The sequence below is a fragment of the Microchirus variegatus genome, assembly GCF_963457635.1.
Source record: "Microchirus variegatus genome assembly, chromosome: 20".
In the NCBI taxonomy this organism is placed as follows: domain Eukaryota; kingdom Metazoa; phylum Chordata; class Actinopteri; order Pleuronectiformes; family Soleidae; genus Microchirus; species Microchirus variegatus.
In genome coordinates this window covers 5317603-5342668 of record NC_139821.1, presented here as the reverse complement: position 1 = coordinate 5342668, position 25066 = coordinate 5317603, and the positions used below count along the sequence as shown (strand labels likewise).

General features: G+C 41.6%; 1 protein-coding gene across 6 annotated transcripts; it reads right to left on the bottom strand.

The window, feature by feature from the left end:
- Window positions 1-787: 787 nt before the first annotated feature.
- Window positions 788-23823, bottom strand: mybpc1 (myosin binding protein C1). 6 transcript variants are annotated; one of them, XM_083906955.1, is made up of 33 exons: window positions 23562-23823; window positions 20129-20155; window positions 18848-18919; window positions 17621-17902; window positions 16091-16132; window positions 15510-15551; window positions 14896-15006; window positions 14305-14453; window positions 14094-14211; window positions 13954-14005; window positions 13293-13349; window positions 10577-10740; window positions 10359-10491; window positions 9086-9094; window positions 8704-8828; window positions 8496-8601; window positions 8245-8411; window positions 7991-8156; window positions 7801-7907; window positions 7572-7708; window positions 7233-7392; window positions 7021-7125; window positions 6749-6937; window positions 6150-6284; window positions 5820-5987; window positions 5640-5728; window positions 5363-5558; window positions 5102-5241; window positions 4852-5011; window positions 4362-4498; window positions 4095-4281; window positions 2902-2940; window positions 788-1520 (listed from the first exon to the last, which is right to left on the bottom strand). In XM_083906955.1, exons 1-32 carry the CDS (start codon window positions 23581-23583, stop codon window positions 2921-2923), a joined length of 3774 nt encoding a protein of 1257 aa, XP_083763081.1. In that variant the 5' UTR covers window positions 23584-23823; the 3' UTR covers window positions 788-1520; window positions 2902-2920. The 6 variants fall into 6 exon arrangements, with proteins under 6 accessions (XP_083763081.1, XP_083763078.1, XP_083763079.1 ...); XM_083906952.1 differs by lacking the exon at window positions 2902-2940; XM_083906953.1 differs by lacking the exons at window positions 2902-2940; window positions 9086-9094.
- Between the last annotated feature and the right edge of the window lie 1243 nt (window positions 23824-25066).

Genomic DNA, 25066 nt, shown 5'->3' with positions numbered 1-25066 from the left:
TCAATAATTCATAAATACTGTTTATTTAGCCATTTACAACATTTTACACCCAATTTATATAGCAACTTACGGGCTTTAAAAGCACAGTTATTCGTCTATTTACAGGATTTTAATTCATATACAGCTATTTTCAGCTATTACAGTGAGGTCATGACTAACCCTCAAGAAAACCGTGAGATATCAAACAGGTATGTTTTCCTCATCTTAACATTTTGTTTTAAACTTTAATAAAACATATATTTATTTATATACCCGAATAATAATAAAAGTAAACGCTTCATACACCAAATTCACAAATTATAGTAGATAATCATTAAATAATATCCACTATACTACTCCTCCAAAAGTTATAGAATTCACCTCTACCTAAGTAAAAAATTATCACCTAAGTGGTATTTGTTTTGGGCTGTTTTATCTTCCTTGTGGTTAAATTTAACATGTATTTTTGAAAATATTTTCTAAAAAAAATAAGACTATTTGTTTACATTTTAGAAATTGAATTACATCAAATTAACTAACAATGGATTAACAATAGAGTGCTATTATATTTACTTAAGCTGATGTACTTTCCTGTCCCAATAATGTATATTAACTAGTAATTATGATCTTGTTTACCAATATTTATGAGGTCAATATCAATTTTTTTATATACTACTGAAAACTAAATAATTCTGGCTGGTTACATGTATTTGGAATCACAATATTAAAGGTTTTGGATCGTACCAAATGTATTAGTTTACTTAGATTAATTTCCCCAAGAATGACACTTTGTTATGATTTATTTTACATGTACTATTTTATTTTTCCCATAATTACAAAGGTAAAGGCATGCACACATGACTGAGCCTCAGTCAAGCATCAAGTCCAATATGAATTCACAAATCATAATGTATCATGCAGTGGACTGTGTGTAAACCTCTACATTTTTCTATTAGACATAACTTACACAGAAATGAATCATTTCAGAGTGAATTATCTTGAACACATTCATTATACAACATCACTCAAGTCTTTTTTTTCCAAACTTTCCCCCTTATCTCCTCTTTGACAAGCACTCCCCAAAAAGAACTACTGTACGTGTGTCAATGTTTGTGTATAAGTGCTTTGTATATGTTTTTTTTTTCTTTTACACACTACATGAACTTAGTTAAAGCTGGAACCAAAACACTGCTGACATGCATCTGAGCTGATAGTCTTTCAAAACACTACAGGGTGACGGACGAAGAAGTGAACTTTATTATCCCTATGGTAAAAAGCACACTAGAGCCCAGACAAAGGACACACACACTCCTTCTATCTGTCCCACCATCCACGCCTCCGTCCACTTTCAGGCCGCCAGCCTCGATCAGGTGAGAGAAGAGGATCACAAATAGCAGCAGAAGTCCGTCAAGCTAAAAAAGTCTCATCGCATTCTGTCCGATTTTACTTCTCCTGCTCCACAACCTTCGCCTCGCTCATGTACTTGTCAATCAGATTGAGGGGCACTCCACGTTGCATGAGTTCGTAGAAGGTGAACCCCCCTGGGGGACGAGAGGGAAAAACTCTCACGATATTGTTGAGGAGATACAGAGGCAAAATGTGAAGAAGGGAGAACAGAAAGAGGAAGGAGAGTAGGAGGAGGAGGAAGAGCAACAGGCTGATGAAGCAAAAAAACAAACAAAAGCAAGATGTTCACAGCTCTGGACAGAGAGTAAAAAGAGAGAAGCTCATATACGAATATATAGTGCAAACATTTTTAAAGGTGCAGTGTGTAAAAGTTTGTTTTTTCAATATGTACAATCACATGATTGTATAAATTGTTTGATATAACTCCAGACTGAGCCTTTTATGTTTATCAGATATCGGAAAGGATACAAATTTGAAATCCGAAGACTGTGAAAAAGTAAATATAAATCTGCAACAGCATTTTTGCTCACTCATGTTGTAGCTTGTTTATTTATTCTTTATGGGAGAAGAATATTTGTCACACAGTTGGACAATTATGTCTTTGAAATAGCTTGAAATTGCACAAATGTGTTGTTAACAGCTTCATAGTTTAAAGGGTCTAAAATTACAGTATCGGACCGATATCAGTATCGTATGAGATATTGGTACCGGACACGGAAAAGTGGTATAGTGCTATCCCTTTTTTTTTCTTTTACAATAGCCCACAATGGACAAACTAAACATTTCCAACTTGTATAGGTCCTCCCACACGCAAAATTTTACACTGTGCCTTTAAATTATCGTGTTGTGTGTGCTGATTCCATACCTATTGGTTTTTTTTTTTGCGTGTTAGAATTAGAATATAATGTATTGCTATATATGTATAGTGTATGGTAGTGGCTTTAATTATACAATTTAACTTATTAATGTATAGTTTAAAGCCTGCTAACAATCGTGGGAATTAGTATGTGCTCAGATGGAACTAAAATGTAGTTGATTGCTCTGAAATAGTGCAATAATCCATGTGAATGCTGTCTTTAGTCAACTACAAAAAGCAAAATCCTATATCCAAACACGTACAACATACATACCCAGTGTTAGTTTGTTTTGTTTTTATCTCTCTTTTGTTTGTAAGTTTGCTTGTTTTATTGAGTTGAGTTGGTACACGTTTTTTACTCACCTTTTCTGTGGTTCAAGTAACATGACAGATAGTCTTTAAATGCACACACTTTCAATTAAATCATTCAAAACAGGGTTGGATTTAGGCCAGCCAGCTAAGGGTTTCTTTGTGGTATATCATTTAGCAAACAGCAGCCATGCAAATCCTGCTTTTTTTTTTCTGCGGTTCCTGATTTCTCGGCGGACGAGAAGCCACTTCAGTGCCACTGACTGAGAATAGCGAGGTTGCTAACACCGGTCGAGAGATGCATAATGAGTGACATAAGCTTCATATGTCAAAACCATATGAAAGCTTACCTTTTTAAGAACATTACATTCACAATTCTTGAGTTTGGACTGGGGGAGAGAGAGGAGAAAGAGAAGAGGGGTTAACACAATGTTTACATGGAGTTATATGTGTTCACCAGGGAATACAGTTGGGGTTATTACTGAACTCTTTTATATGAGGAGTTAACAGCGTGACCCGAGGGTCACACTGGAATCTGTGGAGACATAAAATAATACAACACAAAAGAACATCACGGCTCTACACGTTATGTCTACTGAGGTGTGACTGGTGCTGATGTGGTGTGTTGTGATGATGGACATGATGGCTGAGTAACACAAGGGGGGATAAACCTTTACATGTTGTGGTGATGGAGTGTCACCGTGTGCGCTGTGCACACACGTGACTGGATTATCATGATGTCATTATTTATGTCTCTTTGGAAAATGGTTGACCAGGAGTCCATTGCACCAGATGTTTATAAGTTCGAACCTTGGTTATAATCAAATTACAGATTTTGCATTTTAAATGAGTTATTACTTCATATTTACACCCAGTTACGCCACATATGTAGCTATTTGTGCTACTGTCAAAGCTAACATTAGCCTACTAAGTTGTAATAATTTACAACTAAATGACCAAATCATGTTTTCTCATCATATATTTTACATTTATCCACACATATTTATCAATGCATGCAAATATGATTAATGTTGGGTCTCCTAGCATCTGATTTTGATCTTTAATAAGTAATTTCAAAAATTTACCATTAAGTTTTGATACAAAACGACTAGTTTGAAACTGGCTATAGGTCTCTGTAATTGTAAGAAAGACTTTGGCTCAAGAACCTCAGCAATGAATTTACAAATATCTGGTGCAACCCAGTCGAGATACTTACATGTCCATCGCCTGTATGGTCAGCCATTTGGTGGACTGTAACACACAGTTCAAACACAACAATATCTGGTGGAGTTGGTTTCCTAAAGTTGCCTTTTTTAACACTCTTTACTTTAAATTAACGATGACTGTAATCGTAAATGCTTCTTTAATTCTTTCTATGAAGACGATTCAGTAAAGATCCCCATAAAAGAGCGATGCTTTAATATTCGATGTGACTAATGAAAACATTAACAGAAATTAAGAAAAGGAACTTTGGGAAACCAGATTCTGATATAGACAGATACCCAGGTAGGCACACCGCTTTAGCCTCCCACTGCACACTGACCTTTGACCTCCAGCTTGCACTCCACTTGGGCCTCTCCCAAATTGTTGATGGCCTTGCAGGTGTAGACGCCTCCATCGTAGGGGCTGGGCTTCCTGATCTCTAGAGTACATACTCCCTGGTTGCTGAACATGCGGTAGCGTGGGTCGTCAACAATGATGATCTTATTCTTCATCCACATCACTCTGGGCTGTGGGCAGACACAGAAATGATTGAAATGACAGAAGTATTTGAGCATTTACCATTTTTACCTGCTGTTCTTGCACCTACCCTAGGGTTGGCACGGATACTACAGTTGAGAGTAGTATTGTAGCCGGCGACGGCGAAAGTGTTGATCAGCGGCTGTGTGAACTTTGGCGCCTCCTCGAAGTCATGGTCGTTGTACTCGGGTATTTTAAGCTGCATGCCTGTTGGGGGAAGGGTAAAGGAATGGGGTCGTGCATGATACTGTCGTTGGGCGGTATCATGCGGGGAATTGCCTAAGCGATGAGGGAAAGACAATTGTTCTTTATTTATCATCGGCTGAGACTGAGACACAAACTTTCAAGGGCCTGTCGGTCATAGCCTGACTGACCCTTGTCGTATTTTTAGAGCTGACAGAAGACAGAAAAGTAAACAAATGCTTCATTAACAGTTTCAGTCTGCAATACCAGTGTGATTTGTTCCAAAGTAAAAACTTTGGAAGCATTTTCCCCCATCAGAAATGATAACCATTCACATCCAGTCGCACCACAGTCAGTAACACCACAGTCACCAGTACCTTCTTTGACAATGAGGGCACTTTTCTTTGTTTGGGTGGCAGTTTCGCTCAGGCCACACATATTCTCTGAGTAGATCCTGAAAAAGTACTCGTTCCCGACCACCAGTTCTGTAATGGTGATGGTGTTGCGATGGTAGTGCTCAATGCACGTGAACCACTCCTGAAAAGCAGAGTGAATCAGATGGTGTTTACTCTGTAGAGAAGTCAAATATAAGTAAAATATCACTATTAGCATAAATCCATGTTTTACCATTGTCTTTTTGTCTGCCTTTTGAATGGTGTAGCCTGTTATTGGGGCATTTCCGCTATCCTTTGGTGGTGTCCAGGCCAGAGCCACATTTCCTCCCCATACGTCCTCAATCGTCACACATAAGGGAGGTCCAGGTAGATCTAACGGTCAGTGAAAGGACAGTGAGCTCACAGTTTGCTATAGACGCATATTATCATCTGATTCAGTAGTGTTGGTAGTATCAGTAGTGAAAACTTTAAAGTGCATGGTCCAATTTCTCACCTACAATCTGTATGTCAATAATAGCTGTGTCCACATGGTTTTCAACCTGCACTGTCATCTCATACTTCCCAGAGTGGCTGCGTTCTGCCTTGCGGATGAAGATGATGCTGTCGCAGTCTGTGTTGCGGATGCTGACGTGGGTTGGCTCGATGGGGTTACCGTCCTTCAACCAGTTGACTTTCGGCCTGGGTTTGCCCTGCACACATCACGCCGATCAGCATGGGTTAATCATTCTACACCAAGACGCAGAAGAACAACCGAATCGGAAGATTTTTACCATAAATGGCACCACGAGGTTGACCGCTTCTCCAACTCTACGAGTGTATGTCTGCTTCAAGTGTCGTGGGACACGGATCTTGGGTGGTTCTGCCCGAGATGGATCAGAAGGTATGTTACATTCTCTTTTCAACCTATTCCAAACTTCGACACAACACATAACAAAGCTGTCACAGCTCACCAATAACCTCTTTGACCATGACAGAGTGCTGAAGGGTCTTCGGAGTGCTCTCTCCAGCAGCATTGACAGCCTTGACACGAATTATGATTTTAGACCCTGGAGTCAGACCAGTGATGGTGTGCTTTGTTTTCTCTGTCACTTCATTGTTAGATGATATCCATTCATCGGCTGTAGGAAAATAACAGTCCAGTTAGGCAGTCCAGTTAGGACCACTGAATTAATGTATCTATCATACACTATACTGTAAATGGGACCAAGGCTTGGAACTTTTTTGTAGGTGTTGTACTGCACAGTCTCAAGGGTTATTTCTTGGCTTGGTAATTGACTCACTTCCTTCTATGCAGTACTCCACCAAGTATCCGTCCAGACCGGCAGCGCCAATAGTTTCCGGAGGGCGCCACTTTACGGTAACTGAAGTGTCGGTAACATCGTCCACAGTCAGCATAGTGGGCTCACTGGTCACAGCTGAGTGATCAGAAGGGTCAGAGTTTTAATTGCCAACAATGAAAGTGAAGTTCAGAAAACATCCATTTTGGTAAATCACTGGGGAGGCTGGTCAACCTCCCTATCAGATCTCATTGTTCCCCACTCTTGCAGTCTATTCTTGTATTCTGATTCATACTTCTATTGACCCACCTCCCAAAAGAGCTGCGCTCCTGAACCTCTAATCCACTGATTATTTGGCAGCGATTATAAAGACATATTTAATATCCTCTAAAGCCGCTGCATGTCACAGTCAGAATGCTTGGGATGGTGGAGTAGGTGGAGGAACAGCTGTGTTGCCCGGGAACTAGGGTCAGATCACACATGGGCTATCATAAGCCCACACTTTGAAATTCTGTCCATTACTAGGAGATGATGGTTAGATAAAGTGAAGCCTTATCTGACAAGTAACATGTTGAAGGCCAGAGTTTGGAGACCTTACTCACCAAGGGGAGTAAATGCTTTGGATGGTTCGCTGGGCTTGGAAACACCAATGGCATTAACCGCAAAGATCCGCACTTCATACGGCACGCCTTCAATCATCTTCTTGGGATCGAATGATGTTTCTTTGATCAGGTCAAAGTTCAGTCTCATCCATCTGGAGCTCTGCTTCTTTTTCCTCTCGATGAAGTAGCCTATACCAAAGGATCAGAGAGCTTGACGTGTAAAACCGACACTTCCATTTAAACTGGGGTAATAATTAAGACAATAATTATACCTAATATTGGTGAACTCCCATCATACTTTGGTGGTTCCCATGTCATAGAGCACCAGTCACCACCCACCACTGGGACCAATGGAGCTTCTGGAGGATCAGGAATGTCTGCGGGAAACACAGAATTGTATTGAGCATCCAAAAAAAATCCTTTTTTAAAAAAACTTTGTTTTTTTGCTTTGTGCTCTTTAGATTGAAGTCTCGCGATGTCTTACCTACTACCTTGATTTTGACGCTGGCTGTGGCCTCACCAGCCTCATTCTGCAGCACTATCTTATAGTTCCCAGTGTCCTCCCTCTCTGTGACTTCAATTGTCAGACTGGTATGATCGGGGTATGTCTCAGCTCGGACACGCTGGCCTGTCTCAAGAATGACCTGAGACAAAGAGAGACAGAAAAAACTCAAAATCAGCCTTTAAAAGGAAGTATAATAGAAGGCTTTGTGACTACCAGGTGACATTTTGAAGAACAAGACAATGAAGCAATGAAGGATTCTCTACAAACAACTTCTGCCCATGTATTCAGATTTTGCTGGAGTTTAAGACTGAGACTCACTCGTTCTCCCTTCATCCACACTACTCTTGGTGCTGGTTCTCCACTGATGGGTATCTCCAAGCGAAGTTTGTTTCCTGCCACAATTGTCACAGTGTTGTCTGGGAAATTCAAGCCTTCCAAGTGCACTTGTGGAGGGTCTGTAAAAATAAAATAAAATAAAATAAAATAATGAAAAGATAGAAATGTTCTTAAATGTTCCAATTGAGGGATGCATTGTTTTTGTTCATACCAATGATGTGAACTTTGGCAGCGAGGCTCTGTGAATATCCCTCGGGTACAAAAGTGTAATCTCCTGCATCGTGAAGAGAGCTGGACTCAATTTCAAGGCGGTGGACCCTAAAAAAAACAACAAATTGATATCATCTTATCGTCTTTTTGGAACTGCTTTTGAATGACTGAGTTTATCAGAGACAGTGTACCTATTTCTGTGTATAATGGTGATCCGGTCGTTGGGCTGGATCAGCTGTCCATTCCTGTACCAACGGCCTGGGACGTTGCCTGGATAAATCTCACAGTGCAATTTAAAGGGCTGGCCCAGCTTCACTGTCATATTCTGCAGGTCCTGGAAGACCTTCAGTGGTTTCACTGAAGGGTAGATCATAATAGAGGATGTTATAATTACAATTTTTTAAGTAATAAAAACACTTAAAAGGAAAGTCAAAATTCTACATACAGTCGACCTGTACTTTAGCCTCAGATGTGCCACCACTGGCCATTATGGAGTATGTCCCGGTGTCCTCTCTGGAGGCATCATCAATCACCAGGTAGTGTTTGGTTCCCTCACATTTGACTCGGTATCTGGAGCGCACTCCTGTTGGAACCTCAACACCGTTCTTCATCCTGAAAGCAGGACGCATTCATCAATGCAGTGCTCCTGCGTACTGACATAATCATACGCCTTTGAATAGATTATTTTCTACTTACCATTTGACCTGAGCACCTTCCTCTGTAACCTCGCACTCCAGCTCAATCCTCTCATTCACTGTGGTCTTCACAGTCTCGATACCTTTAACTATCTTAACTGGCAGCTCTTTAAGACACGATGGGAAGGAGGAAACGGAAGTCAGTTTTTGATTACTTTGAGTAAAAGCATCTGTCAAGAAAAGCTGCCAATTTTTTTGAATCCAGATACCTTTGACAAACAGTTCTGTGGTGCACTTCTCATCTCCTGCAGCCACACAATAGGCTGCATCATCGTTCATGGAGCAGTTGTTGATGACCATGATCCTTTGTGTGCCCTTATGTTCAAAAATATACCTAAACAGGAAGTCCATTAGTTACATCACAAGCCAACTAAGGGAACCGTGGATATGCACAAGGCAATATGGTGTGTAAAGCATTTCTAATAGGGAATAAAGTATTGAGAGAGGTCAATAAACAATCACAGTACAAGCTACAAAAAGTTAAAAATATTCCAATTACATTACAAAAAAAGACATGCATCAAATGCACACAAATTGGACTTGACATTAACGATAGGATGAAGTCAGAACTTGCTGTACAATTGAACTTACTTCCTTTGACTAAAGGTCGGCAGTGGAGCCAGAATAGGGCCACAGAGAGGAAGCAGCACCATAACATTACAGACAAACAGACAAAAGACAGAGAGACATCATGCCTGGATGGGTACAGTCAGCAAAAGTGTTACAGCAGACAGTGAGGTCTCAAGAACACGGTGTTCTGGAGAATGAGCCACAGGTGACCAAAACCAGAAAACAGCAATAACCTCCCAAATGGCTTTAACTTGGAATGGCTTTGAACAGTAGTTTGAGTTTATGTGCATAATGTTAGTGAGTAACAGTCGATTTGTTGAAGATGTAACCATATTAGCACTTTTTAAAGCACAGTTTAGTTCAGTTTGACACGTTGCCTGGTTACAGTATTTGCTTTATTGTCCACCAAAATAACTGATCTGTACTGTCCCACGGTTTTGCACCTTTGTGCGGGGGGTAAAGGTTACAACGAGACACATGCACTTCTTAATAGTTTGCTAAAGAATGAAAAAAGCAAAAACACTATGTTGCCCTAGCAGGACGTGTCATATCATATATTATGGTCTACACACCCTGCCATGGAAACTTAAGCCATATAAGGGTTGTTCCAAACTCTACCGTAGCAGGCAAAAGCAGCTGTCTGTTCTCCTTTTAGCTCTGTTTTGGTTACCACCAACTCCTGAAGGAAACTAGGCTGGCTGTGTAGCTACGAAATATTATATCCACCTGCTATTTCTCAGTTTTTTTGTGGTTTTATTATAGCTTCCTTTTTGACACCTTTCACATAACATACTCTGTATTTAATCTATTTTATCTGTTGCAAAGCCAGACTTTGTTAAAGACCTGTGAAGGAGGTACCACCTTTTTCCTGTACAAAGAAGGACATATACAACAGTTATTGGCAACAGTAGACATCATACACTGCGTTGACACCCAAATGTAGCTCTGTGGTAATTATAATAATACATCATGATTATTATAATATGTCTGTGTATGAGACTGTACGGACACTGATTAGAGCCACATTAGAGTAGAGGTGTTGTTATTTGTTCACTGGCATCAGCTGTCAATGGTTCACATATGAGGAGAGTGATTTATAGTGTGGTGGTTACACTACAAACCTGACCTGATCAACCATTGTGCTTTTGAGTGTTGACAGAATGAAAAACACACAATACTTCAAATCTTCACAAATGAGTTGCATTTTTTTTTGGATAAATAAAATGCTTTTCATTTGTGCTGTGTTGACAGGAAGTAGAGCAGATGGAAAAAAAAAGAAGAGGTCGCTGCATACTTGGGCGAGGGTCTGATCTCTTGTCCGTTCTTGTACCACTTCAGGTCCACAGTGGGGTCAGCCAGATCGACCACCATGCGGATCTTTCCACCTTTATCCGCCTGGTAGGATGGTTCAAGCTTCTTTGCAAAAGCTTAGAAAAGACAAACAAAATCAGTGCACGGCATTGAAAGTCACTGTCAATGTGCGTTTGTCAGACTAAACGCTATTTAATTCACCTTCACTCTTCTTCTCCTCTTTTGGGATCTTCTTCAACCTCTTCAGCAGACCTCGCAGATCTGTGATACCGTACATAAAGGCAATCTTCTCATACTCGTCTGGCCGCGCGTTCTTCAGGATCTCCCACACATCCACCTCAGGAGTGTCGTCCGGTTTCGGCTCCCTAGTGGTGCCGTATATGAAGGAACATTGTGAGGGAAGGAGTCACTGGCTGGTGTCTTGCAACGTGTCCCGAGGAACTGCTCACTAAACTCTGATGGAAGAGGCTGCGAAAGGTAGGAGATTTATCGCTGCTTCCCACCTGCTTTAAGTTTGACTTCAGCATTTTATTCTTTTGCTGGAACAATGTTTTCTGATAGTAATTTTAAATCTACTTCTTTTTAGAGTGTTCCTCGGGACATGTCACACAAAGGGATGGGCATAGTGAGCTGTGCTTTAATACTGGCTCTGGAGCCATTATGTCAACAGGGACAGGGTAGCAGCACTATTGATACAAAACACAGATGTGTTTTCTCCATCATCTGTAGTTGTTGAGGTTTAAATATGCCCTGTTTCCTCTTCAAGACAGACTGGTAGAGCTCTGTTTTGGTCTTCACTAACTCCTGAGGGAACTAGGGTGAATTCCAATTCCTTTCTTAACCCTCAATCTCAAAAATGCACGCTCCCTCTAGTGCAAGTGCTGTCCCGATTCACAGAAAAATTAAGTTGAGGGGCAAGTTTAAGCGCTGTATCATCCTCAATATTGAGATTTTCCGAGACCACCCTTGGGAGCAAGGGCTACCCAGAATGCATTGTGTGTTTGGACAGAACACAGATGGCGCCGAAAGCAGCGAAACACTACAAATTCAGTATTTTCTTTTTTAATAGAATATATGAATATGAAATTTGAAAACCATTGTATTATCTTAGTTTAGGCCCATATTATGGATTACTTACGTCATTGTTGCGCAACATTTATTTTTATTTTACGATCTTTTGTCAATAGCCGGCCGGTGCGGACAAGCGATCGTTTGCTATCGTTTACTTTTCAATAAGCCGTGTGTGGTAACTGTCAATCGTGACGTAAATGTGTTCTTCTTCTTCTTCTTCTTTTTTGGAGTTGACAGACTGGACGCAGCTTTCGCGTTATTCTGCCCCCTACAGTCTGAAGACGTATCTGCATTTAAGGGGTGTCCCATTTCTAAGTGACAAAATAACCCTCAACACTTGGTTTTGAGGGCCAGTTAAGATTAAGGGTTGAGCTTGAGGGTTAAGATAGGAATTGGCCCCTAGACTGGCTTTGGTTTGTGCCGAGTACGCTTTAGCTTACCCTGGCTGTGTCTGACTCTTACCATAACAATACAGAACACCTGTCTGATTCGGGTCTGGGGCTCATTTCTGGTTAATGCCGCCCCGAGTCATATTCAATTCTGCTCTACGCGATATGCTGTCTTGTGATGAGTTATTCGCGATACACAATCTTTCACCAGGAGAAGCCACAGAATAGTACGTACGTCTCGTCATGAAAACGTGTGGTCGCAACAACCGTGACATGGGAAATAATGTTTACTTTGTTTGGCCCATCCCTTTGTTTACTGTTTGGTTTGAGTGATCACTTCAGAAAATGCTCTGGCGCTGTTAGATGATGTATACGACTATAGGAGATGTTAGCAGAGATGTTAGGAGACATTGCCCCGGATATGAGTGTAGAGTTTACATTAGTTTATATAAAGAACATTCAGTCAAGTCTTTCGTTGACATTTACCCAAATGTCTGAAAGATTGGCAGTGAATAGCATAGAGTATTATTCCATATCGTTGCATGTGTTTCTCATCCGTTTATTTTCAGGCAATTACGGAAAAATAAACAATGGTGGTAATTTGTCTGAATATTTCTAAATCGAAATAAAGCGACAATGTAGCGATAACACTATTCTACAGCATCATTTCTCAGTGGCCCACGTGCACATCCATAATGATCCAAAATGGCGATCTTTACCTCATAAAGGGTGACTTTTACAGGTCAGTGTAAAGCAGTCACCTCAGTTTGCTGTTTATGATGCAAAGCCCATTTCCATCATCACTGATTGCCGACAGAGCGGTTAGGAATGCTGCCTTCAAATGAAGTGTTACCGTACTACAGAAGGCCAACACTCTTGCTCGTCCATTTCCTAAATCTACATGTCATGCTGGGGACTCTACAGGATTACATACTCACCCGCAGTAAGGTATAATCGTTTTAAAACCTATATGGTTTTCTCTGTACTAACCTTTGATTTCTGAATATATAGGGGGGAGAAAGAGAGACAAGCCCAAAATAAATGTATATTTTTGGCAGCCGCCTACATCCTTTTAGTACTCACACTTAAACGCTGCACTGTATCATCTCAAATATGCATATATGCATGATGGTGTGTGTTTTGAACCACCACGTAGCACAGAGGTTTTCAAACGTGTCTGAAGCATTGCGATTTTAAGCTTTCTTGGATTTCAAAGTGAGTCATAGACGGGACGTGGCGATATGTAACCTAAACCTAAATATATACAGGCAAATCAGACTTTGAAAACCCCTGTTGTACTCCTCATGTAGACATGTGCTTGCCACTCATAACCTAACACAAATCAAATTCACAAAATGTTTTTTTAAAGAAGCAAAATAAGCACATCCAAAAAGAAAAAGCGGCCTAAAAACTGTGAAAAGACCAAAATCCATTGGTGTTGGGGATGTGATTCTCACCTATGTTTAAGGAGACCACTAAAGTCAAGCTCCCCTGCATCTTCTTGTCCTTCACTGCTGTTGTTAACAAGGAGAGATTAATAGAGATTTAATCAGAAAGGAAACACTTACTATATTGCATTATAAAACAATGCTAACAGAGCAACACAAAGCACAGCCTCTGACGTCAATCACTGCGTTAGCCGCACGAGCTAACGCGATTGATGCTTACACAAGCATCGTGGCACTTTTTTTGTGCCACGACATGAGGTGGTTTGTGTAAGACATTATCAGATGTCCCATGAATCATTGCCACAATGTTGAGGCAACATTACTGAGCAGCAACATTGTGATAACACGATGAAACTGTGATGCTTTGTGTTGCCTTCCATTGTTTGTGAGGAATTCTAAAAAAAAATGCAAGTGTTGGCCTTTAATTCAACAAGGAGCTGTTGGATTGTAAAAGGTTAATGACATTACAACCAATGAAATGTTCATTATTCTACATTTCTCTGTAGTTCAAGTCTATTCATGAGTACTGAGAGATTGTTAGATGTCATTTATTCTGGTTGTAGTTCAGCTGCAAAGGAAACACCGTGAAAATACTGTATTCAAAATGGCTGCTGTCGACTTTGTCCAAAATAAGCACGCCTTGCAGTCACATCACATTCTTTTTTATTACCTTCGTTTGAACGCTGATCGTATGTCAATGTTCTGTGAGCCTTGTCCAGCTTCTGTAAGAACAGCAACACAGTGGTCTGCATTTTGTGCCATTTTATGCCGAGATTGATTGATGTCATGAGCGATGCCGCTTTAACAAACCTCTGACTTCCAAGTCAAAGGAGCAGCTGTCAAACTTGTCCTTGTAGTTGACCTCAACCCTGTAATTCCCAGCGTAATTGTCTTTAGCCTTGATAATGTGCATCTCAAAGGTGTGGACCTGCCAGGGAGGGGCGATACAAAGGAGTTTAGTAACAACATTTATGTAGTATTACAAGTATGGTGCTCACAACCCCATTAATGACAGAAGGACCTTAGTTATTCGGTCAAAAGTCTCTTTCAGTTGTAGGTGCTTCCCAGTTTTGCTGGCCAGATCCATCCATTTTCCTTTGAACCACTTGACGGTGGGTTTGCGGAGAAGATCTTTGGCCTCCACCTTGGCAACGAAGTTGATGTCTCCACCTTTGGACACAGAAAGTCAATTAAGTCACGTTAATAACAAGACTATTTTCAGCCTATCAACAGTCTAAGTCTACATTTTTCCAGACCTATTTTGATTATGTGTATTATTTGATTAAGGCAGCCATGACCTTGACTATGACTTTTGGATGTAAAGATCGAGACGTTTAACCACCAAGATCAAATGTGGTCATCATCAAGTCCAAGTAAATGTTCATGCCAAATTTGAAGGGAATCCTTCAAGATATTCCTGAGATATTACATTGAAAATAGATGATGACTGTTGAGGTCTTTTATGACCAGTAGTTTATGGTGGCTAACGTTTGCAAGGCCAGCTTTATCTTCGGTATGGAGACAGCTTGTGTTTATGGTTTCTACTGTTGCCAAGGCTGCTTTTAGTGGTATTTTCTCTATCTTAATACCTATTATTTGCACCATGACTCACCAACGGGGATGGAGCCACTTTGAGGTTTCTCTATCAGCAGTGTAGACAGTGGTGGAGTGTCAATGGGCTTGTCCAGGTCGTCTGGGTTCTGGCCCTCGCCCAGAGACCACACTGGTCATTCAGGAAAAAAACAATTGTGAGCCAAAGATCTTTCATCGACAGCCACTGTGTAAGAATATTAAGGAATTCACAACACCCACCTTTCACATTTCATCTTAAAGTTTAGGGTAAAGTAACAGAGACAGACAGAAAGACTAAAAGACGCACATGTTCTCACGTTCAACATTCGCACCGCATACGGCAACAGATTTTAAGCTCTTTGCAACATGGAAAGCATGAAACGGACAATAATGAAATGCAGCAAAGGCAGATCCTTTGTTCTGCAGGCCATGTAAACCAAACACAAAATTGGATGTATAAAGAAAATGTTTGTGTTTGTGAACCCGTGATGCTCCGCTCTTCTGTGCGATCCTGGAGCTGTGAATGTGAATTCATTACACTTTGACATTACAGACGTAAAACACTCTTCAGAATACCTGGAAAGCTGCGGGGCAAGGATTGATTTGACCAGATATATATATAAGTATCTTACAGTTCGACTGTCACTTTATTACCTGAGTCTTTTCTCCCCCTGGTTGACTGAGAGGCGCTATCATCTGAACAAAGACAGAGAGAAATTTACAGCATATTGTAAGGAATAGTACTGTAAAGTCCACTGAAGCAAGCACACACTCACCAGCAAGCGATTAAAGACTTCCAAGCTTAGGCCCAAGGAATTCTGAATCAAAAGCTCTTTTTGGAGTTCAGACTAAATTTTGGATATTGACTGAACACTGATTGGTGATTGGAGGGAGCGTCACTTAGATGTGACTGACCAGAATTCCAAATGTACTCACATAAATGGCAATTTATGTGTACAGAAAACAAGAACACGACATGTGTATAATAGTAATTAAAATGGAAAATGAAAAGAATGGCACCAGTCCATTAATGGGTGTAGATTAATACGTTAGAAAGGGAAAGTCCAACACCGTCAGGTCCTTGTGCTGAAAACCAAAATTCTATACACACCAAAACACCTATGAATAAACACGTTTTACACAGTGTGTTCAGACGGTGGGTCATTCCGATTTTAGAGTGAGCAACTGGGTGTTTGACACTAAAATCGTGGAAGGATTTAACAGAGGGCTCTTACTAGGCAGATCAACAGAGACTTTCTTGTGTGGACTGGCGTCCTCTGTGAAGAAAAGCACAGTTATGGAGATACGCTGTGTCAGAACCAGTGACATCTAATGGTGACACTGCATGTTAGAACAATATTGTGCCTCCTGTGGTCACCCCTCCATTTCCCCAAGCTTGTTGGGGAAACTGCGGTGGTCTTTGCATACCAAGATGTCCTTTTTTGTTTGTGTAGTAAACTTTTACTTTGGAAGACAAGACATAAAAACATGGTGGAGCAAGAAGACAACTTTTGTATAGCTTTATAAACGTCAAAAAGTGACTATACACTTAACAGTATATTACACTTCTGCCAATAAACCCTCCTAAATATAACACACTTGACATTTATGTGAACAACTGAGAATTCATCCAAAGTATCCAAAGAAACAAAATCTGAAATTCAATACTGTTCCCTCTAATAGACACACAAGCTTGTTCACTGATTAAAATAATAAGCGGTCGAGTGCATTAATATGCGTAAACCCATCAAAATCATCCATGTATTTATTCAGGATATATACATGTGACATATTGACACAGTCTTACCTTTATTTGAGATATGTAAATAAAGGTTGATGTGTTTCTAGGAGGCATTTTGCATAAATAAATCACACATTTTACTACATGTATGGCTGTGCAGAGACTTACATGTAGGAATATTTGCTGATTTAACACCAACATACGTATGAATACTTCCATACTTTCATCACAAATTTCACAAAGCACCATTTTGGGCATTGATTTGACCTCATCTCATGCTTTGCGGTCCATTGCCATTGCAACCGTCCTCAGAGAGTAATACGAAGAGGGACAAAAATAGGAAGTGGTAGGGTTGTTAAGGGTACCAACCTGCTTGGGGTGTTGGGGATTTGGTACTTGCTGTCACATCATTATCTGCAATAAAGATGTCGTTGACAAATAGACCCACCTATCAAAAAGCTCCATCACTGGCAGGCCAACAAGACTCAAGACTGGCAGACTGGCAGGCCAACGAGGCCATCGATCACATGCGGGACATGACTTTCAGTGGACCATGACATGCAACTTTTGGACAAAAGGAATTTGACCGTACCAAAGTATATTTCTGAGTGTTCAAACATGGCATTATCTTCTGTCCTGAGTGATGCAGATCATGCGAAATCCCTATCTAAATACTCCCAATCTGTCCCGAATATGTCCTCAGATCCAACAAGAAAAAACGTGAAAGACATTTGGAGGAAGTAGGAGGACGTGGCCAGGCCAGGTGCAATGATATTTTGTGCATTTCTTTGAGGTCAGATCAATGTTTGGCTCTAGTCACTGAGAATTAAATCAGTTTTTGAGCTTTCTGCTGCAAATTAATCCGACATTTAGGTCTTGTAGGATAAAAAAGGGCCGGTTTAGCAAAGCTGCTGAGCCATCTAGAAGATTTCCAAGGCTTACGACTGATTTGCTGGAGGGATTGAAACATGCATTTAAACAAGGAGCGACCTGGGAGTTGTGTGTATTTAAACAGAATACTTACCAACTGGTGGGGGAGAGCGAGGGCCCTCTTCCTTTACAGCAGAGTTAGCAGACTCTGTTTGCTCTTTGGCCTGAGTCTCACCAGGCTGCGGTTGGTTTGAGCCATTCTCAGTGGTGGTACCCTGTTCTGGAGCTGCCACAGCCTGTAACGGCTCAGGCTCCGAGGGTTCTGAGGGCTCTGGGGGCTCTGAGGGCTCTGATGGCTCTGAGGGCTCTGATGGCTCTGAGGGCTCTGGTTTCTCCCCAACAGTCTCTACTGGCTCTTTCACTTCTGCTACCGATTCTGTACATCAGACAAAGTGCCAGGCTGGAGCAGCAAGCATCACAGGCAAGACAATGCCTTTGCAAGGCAACGGCTGCTTAAATTAGGTAGATATCATATCACCAGAAAGCCACAATTGTGTTCAAAATTCAACCAATAAATAAATTATCTGCATCTCCATGATGTCTATGTTAATAGGTTGTCTTTCTGGTCATACGGTATCTTTACTGAAAGGGATCAAAGAGGTTTGGATTTACTGAACATTAAGGATATAATGTGTAAAAACTATTGCAATCAAAATCAAAATAGCTAAATATAAAAACAATTGAAACCACATTGGACAATTATCAGTTCAATAATCAGTTAATCTGACAGTTATTTCCCTTATTAAGTGATCAATAATTTGGTTTAAACAACAAGGGTTGTTGGCTCTTAACAAGGTTATGATTGCAATGTCTTAGAATCTACTACTCTGTCCAATACGCAGCTCAGAACCCCAAGATACTTTATTTGCACTATAAAATCTTTTACTTTGTTATATCACTGCTAGTGCTCCATATTTTCATTTGACCAATCAGTAAATCCCAACTTCCTCAATCCCTACATTGTATTAACTCACACATATCAGAAGCAAAACACGGCAGCAGTTAGAGACGGCACTAAAGACCCAAGGCAAGCACATATACAGTAGAGCAGTGCAGGTATATGTGCACAGTGAGTGAGGGGTGGCAGATTTAAAGATAACCCAGTTAACTTTTTTTTTTCCGTGAACATAAAGGTGTATTTAATAATCATACCTTCACAAGAAAAGTGCAGTTTCAGGCCTCTCAGAGTGAATTAAGTACCAAAAAAAAAACCGTGACGACACACTCCAAACAAACCAGTGATGTGAGTGTGATGAAAAGACCTAAACATTCTGTAGAAAGCGGGTGGTGGGGGTCAGGGTGTCCATCACGGTTTACCCACCTGGTGGTGGAGAAACCTCCAAGGTAATCTCAGGTGGGGGCGGAGCACCGTTACTGTCTGGGGCAACACTTTCTGAGCGTGTGACAAATATAGTGGTGGATGGAAGAGCTGCTTTTTAATAAGCACAAAGCTGCAGCTTCTGCACTGCGTCTCTCAGTCTCACACAGAATCACACACAGACACAAACAGACATGGAAACACATATGTGTACATCCACCCACCTGCCTCTTCCTGTAGACATTCACAACATATCACATTGTACAGAACCAGATATCGTTTTGGACCATTCTCACAGTTCATTTGAACATATAACTCGTGGGGGGGGACCTATAGTTTATTTTTCAATATATTGTTGACTATTTTTCTGTGAAAAATGTGCTGTTAATATTTCAAGATTAGGCTGTATTAGAGGTTTTTGCAGAAATCGTCGTTATCAATAAACACACCGAGTTAAAGAGATTTTTTTTATCAAGACTGGACAAGCCTGGATCATACCATTCAGTGTTGTTGTTTTTGTTAACGGTTGATAATTGTGTCACAGTTTTTAAATGTCATGCTTTATCAAACAGTATTATGTGTCCATTCTGCTCTATATTCTATATATTATTATATTTTGATACTAATGCCCTGGAAATATGACACATTTCTGTATGTTTGTCTCTGTACATTATTTCATTTATCATGACCAGTATTGATAGATACGCATCATGAGGACATTTTTACAGACCGTGAAAGACATTACATACAGTACTCTATTATTGATAATTGCTTTTTATAAGATGACGATCTGAATGGCATCCTTGGATCACTAAATTTATGCAGTATTTATCTGACGGGAACATTTTTAGTCTAGCCCTAAAAAGACAACCATGTTGGAACCTCAAGATGCTGCGGCTCCAAGGTCAAAGCCCAGCACCGACACACATTGGGAGGTTGGGGGGGCGTCAGCTGAATCAACAAAGAAGGATCAGCTGAGCGGCGAGTGGAATGTTAGAGATACTCACAGCTCGGTTGTCGCCGCAGCTCACTCTGGAGCTCGGCATATCGATTGTTGCGTTACACCCAAAGACGCGTTCAGTTCTGCAAACTTTTTGACACGGGTACCGACACCGCATGATTACTTTGTCTCTCTTGTGAAACGATCTGCATTTTTTGAGTGACCTGATAGTTTTTGTCGAGATATGATCTGATAGTTTTTGTCGAGATATGATCTGTAAAGAATCATATTAAGAATATTAAGTTGTCGGGGGAGAGATTTGATGAGTGTCGCCATTCACTTACCTTCTGGCTGGCCATTGGGCATCTCATCTAAAGAGAGATAAAAATCAAACAGGACATCAAGATCATGTGGCTCTGATGTAATCAACACAAACACTCAAAAAAAACCTCCTTCTGTTTGTGAACATTGACCCACTTTATTGATTCAGCACTAATCCTTGGGTGACTGGATCTTCAGACCTATGTAATCTTAAGTGATTACGCAGGACGCCCCCATGACACACCATTTGTTTGCCCTCTGCCTCGTCTAGACTTACTCACACTCACACTCACTACGAGGCCTCAGCAGATCAAAGCATCCATACAGTTCTTTGGCAAGCTATGACTGGCTTAGAAAAAATTAACCTCTTTTGTTATTAGTGGGTTAATGGCACACGGAGCATCCAGAGGTTGTCCTGAACACAGGGGAGCTTCAGACAAGTAACGCAAGGTGGGCAAATGTATAGCTGACAGACATGGCTTTGGGCTCTACAACCCCCAGACCTAGGCCTGGTTCTTGGCCTTGGATCCATTGGAAGCAATCCTACAAGGGTACTTCAAACAGTTCGATCCTCACCTGGAAACAAATGGTGCAACTCCAATTTTAAAACATAACTGTTGACTGAATCACAGATATTTGTAAATTCGTAGGTGATTTGAAGATCTGTAGGTGACAGTGAAACCAAAAACTCCCACCTGGGTGGGTGGTCTTTACTTTCAGATTGATGGTGAAGATTGATGGTGCTATTGAGGATGGTCAGGATGTGACCTTCTTTCACGCATGGATTGGAAAGCGTATTGGTGGACCAAGTGCATCAATGTAGAAAAATAATACAAGAGCAGTTTCTCTAAAGTTGTATCCTCACTGGCCTCATTATTAGGTATACTGGATCCCTAAAAGAGGCAGGAGTAGTAGCTGGTGTGGTCTTCTGCTTTAAGATTTGACATGTGGATTATTTGAATGACTTTTTCTGTCGCAAACCAGCCTGGCCATTCTCCTCTGACCTCAACAAATCCTTTTCACCCAAAGAACTAGCTCCTTTTCTGACCCTTCTCTGTAATCCCTAGTGATGGTTTCTGAAGTATTCAGACCAGCCTGTCTGGCACCAACTAACATGCCACTATCAAAGTCACTTCTATTTGCATCTCCCAGGTGGGTACTGCAAACCCAACTCCTTGTATGACTATTGGCACCATTTTTACCCTCCATTTCCTCCCCTCCTAATATTCCTCTGTTCGCAACGATTCCCGCTGAGCATTCCTTTGTCAGAATTAGCTGCTCTCTCGCTTCACTTCACTTCAAAACAATGTGTTGCTGGCCACCAGGCCACAATCCTGGAGGGTCACATCATGCACCCGAGAATGGGCCTTGCTCGTTCTCTGTCTCATCACCGCTGAGATAATGAGAGTGGAGAAAGGTTTTGTTTTACCTCTGAGGACTCCCAGTGCAGCTGACGGAGCTGCAGGTATTTTCAGCTGTTGCTCCTGCTGGCTTGCAGACAGAGGGGCTCATACAGGCTCCAGCAAGAGCCAAACTGCAGACAGCTTCTTTTTTCCGTGTATAGATCATTATAACTTTAATCAGGATGAGCCCTCATTCTGTGTTTTAGATTGACACGTGTTTATTGCAATTGTGGTTGGAAAAATATCATAACATGGAACTTAAATAACCCTTTAAGAATCTGCGTGCGGGGTGAGAGCCTCACTTGGGTGACAATTAGCTGCTGACAGGCCTTTCTCTTTGTATTCTCCCCTGTTTGATTTATGAGGTGGTATTCTGTAACACAAAGCTACAATGTCAGAGGGCAGAATCCAAGGAGAGTGATGGACTGTGACAGTAAATCTCATGATGCGAAGACACAGACTTTTCACCACGACTGAAACCCAAACCGTTGCAGTATCGCAACTCTGGGCAAAGGGTCAGACATTTGATGGGTGACCTCTGAGTGATCCGTCTTTAATGCAGGGGTAGCGGGGAGGTGTCTGTTTTGGCGTGTGGCACAGGAGAGATGTGGGGTGGGGTGGGGGGCGCGGGGTTGGGGTAGGTGGCAGTGAAGGGAGATGGCAGGGAACAAGGGATAGGGATTAAAAGGGCACTCATTCTGAACTATTCCCGGGACAAGAATCCCAGTCCCAAGAGATCTCCGAGCCGCTCCAGCCAGTTCGTCATCTCTTGTTCAGACTTTTTAAAGGCTTGAGAGTGGGGTGTCTAAAACAACAGTGCTGGCTTCCTCCTCTTCAGCTGTTCAGACTTAAAGAACAATACTTTTCTACCCTCATATATCTGCTTCTCTGGGCCGTGCAGCTATTTCTGGGGAGTGTTTGCAGCAGGCTGGAATCTGTTGCTTCTATTTCTCTCTGTAGCTTTGTCTCGGAGGGGATCATAGATGTTTATGGTAGTGGATGATCACTTTGGGGCGTACACTCATCACACAATCATCTGCACCAAGGTACATACATTCATTTTAGAGGCTTGGCTGGTTGCTTCTGGCTGTTTTGATGATGCAAAGTAGGACATTTGAGCAGTTTGTTCCAAACTCCAATTTGCTTCAATAGACCCAGTCTCAAAAAGTTAATCTTGATTCTTTCAAAGACAGGACATAGTTAATCTTTTTCACCCGGATCTTTAATGCTTTTTTGCACCAGCAGTCATTAGGGTGGCTTCCAAGAGGCCAACTAAAATGTTCTATTTTCGCTACATGGGCATGCCTGGCTCATCAGCAACCCCCCCAAAACCAAAACAAAAAAGTACCGCTAACGGGGAGGGTGGGAGTAATACCATATCGTAATGACAGACGACAGACAGGACCAGATTAAACAGGACTGTTGATGGACATGATGATGCAGATGAGTGGCGTTATGGTGTGGAGAACATGAGGGCGGGGCGGGGCCGGGGGGATGAGATGAGATAAGATGATGTGTGTGGTTAAATATGGATTGGAATTATGGGCGGAGAACTGGTCCGAGGGGACGACACTGGTTTATTATTCATGCAGTCTATCCTAACTGCATCATCCTTCATGGATATTCACTTTGTGTTCGACTCGCCACTCATCAACATTCCTCTGCCGTGCTTCATCATCGTGCCTCTCTCCAGTTGCAACACCTAGAACTATCAGACCTGGCAAACCCCAGATAGCAACAATAGCATCTGTGCATGGACCTCAGATCTTGTGTTGCTCCACAGGATGGCGGAACCTCACATACATCAGTAATACAACACCACTGTCAAAGTCACTTTGAGAATTCCTGCGAACAAGCTGGCAAGCCAGCCACAAAGTGATGGAGCTCCCTGCAGCCAGTATCAACTTTGATCAAAGACGGTTGACATGCAACATCAAAATTTGCTGTTTGCAGCCGTCAAAACTCAATGAATCAGTCAAAACACGCAGCACGTTAGATCTGTTCGCTGCTGCAGGCAACATGCCGAGTCCATCTCCTCTGTCAACACTCCTACCTTTCTTTGTGGGCTCTGGCATCTTGAGCCGTGTCCAAAGAAAATCGACAAGGAGTCAAAAGGTGCAGGTCAGTGGACACCTTGTGGGAGGACAGGTTAAGATTGGGAGTCCGTTCAGTCCAAGATGAAGAGAGAGAGACGGTGGTGATGATAAGGACAGGATAGTGGCAGGATAAACCTCTGGGACCCCACAGGCCACAGTGATGGGAGATGAGGAGGGCGCGGGGATACGGCTTGGAAATCTCAGTGGGGGAGGAGAGAGGACCAGTGACAGATACAGGAGGGGGGACAGGCTTTCAGGCCTTATATAGCAAGGTGGCATGCTCCTCCTCTTTATAATTAACAGTGGAGCTCTGTCTTACAATGTCTGCAGCATCACTGTCCCCCTATCCACTGGCGGCTGCTGTGCCAGCTTTGTGGAAAAGAGGCAACAGCAAGTACTTATTTTTAGAAATTATCTTCAAAACAACAGTTGCATTTCATTCTCTTTTGTCATTGTTGACCAAATCCAGTGAAGAGACCAAGCTAAGAATGTGATTCTCCAGCCTGTTGAGGGCTTTCTGCCAACGCAAAGCACTGGAAAGTTGACTGTAGCTCAACACAACATCGATCGGACATGTCGATGTGGTGAAGCACACATTCCCTCGCTTGATGTCTCTGTAACTTGGACACCTCATATTCCAAGTTTTTAAAGGTTGCAGCAAAACGATAATGCAGCTGTCGCCAAGAGAAGTTTCCAGAATCATGTCAAATCGAAACAAATCTATGTTTTTTAAGCACAGAGGCAATGATGTGTTGATCTCTGCTAAGCTCTTTAGTATCTAAAGCAGATGCAAATTTTAAATGATGGCTTGTGCACTGTAGTTATTCGGGCTGCAACTAAGGATTATTTTCATATTCGTTAATCTGGTGATTAATTTGTGGATTTATCGAGGACCTGTTTGGTCCGTAAAATGTAAGGACATGTTGAAAAAATGTTCTACGTAGCAAAGAAACCAGAAAATATTCACATTTGAGAAGCGGAAAAACTTTAAGAAACACCCAAACTGATTAATCGATGATCAAAATAGTTCCAGCTCTACACTTAATCACAAGAAAATAATGTATTGGGGGACTATTTGTGTCTGCAGATTTAGTGTCCCACCAAGTATTTAAAGCTGCAGGATGGTGTGTGTGTGGGATCAACTTAAAAATAAACCGCCCGCATCCATTGTGCTTTCTGGAGTACTGTATATCTGCCTCGTATGTGTGGCACAAGTGGCACAAAAAGGTTTTATGTTGGATTTTGTGTATTCTCTTTATTGAATTGAACTGCATTTGTTGCCCATTTGTCGTCCCAGAGGAGTTGTGCGGCTGCCGGTGACAAATCAGCGGTAACAGGTGCTATTTTTATTATTGTTATTATCATTTGTTATTGCACTACAGAAGTAGGTGAAGAGGGAGTGGACTCGGGACATCGGGCGGTGGCATCTAAAAGGACGAGGTGTCGTCATTGTCACAGGTCT

What these genes read in the sequence shown, in the direction of transcription:
- mybpc1 (XM_083906952.1), bottom strand. Translation starts at nt 23,583, where the DNA reads ATGCCAGAGCCCACAAAGAAAG. An exon ending in AGAGGAGAAGAAGAGTGAAG is followed by an intron (nt 10,492 to 10,576) that starts GTGAATTAAATA and finishes GTCTTTTCTAAG; the next exon opens with CTTTTGCAAAGAAGCTTGAA. An exon ending in TGGGAGTTCACCAATATTAG is followed by an intron (nt 6,938 to 7,020) that starts GTATAATTATTG and finishes CCTTTGGTATAG; the next exon opens with GCTACTTCATCGAGAGGAAA.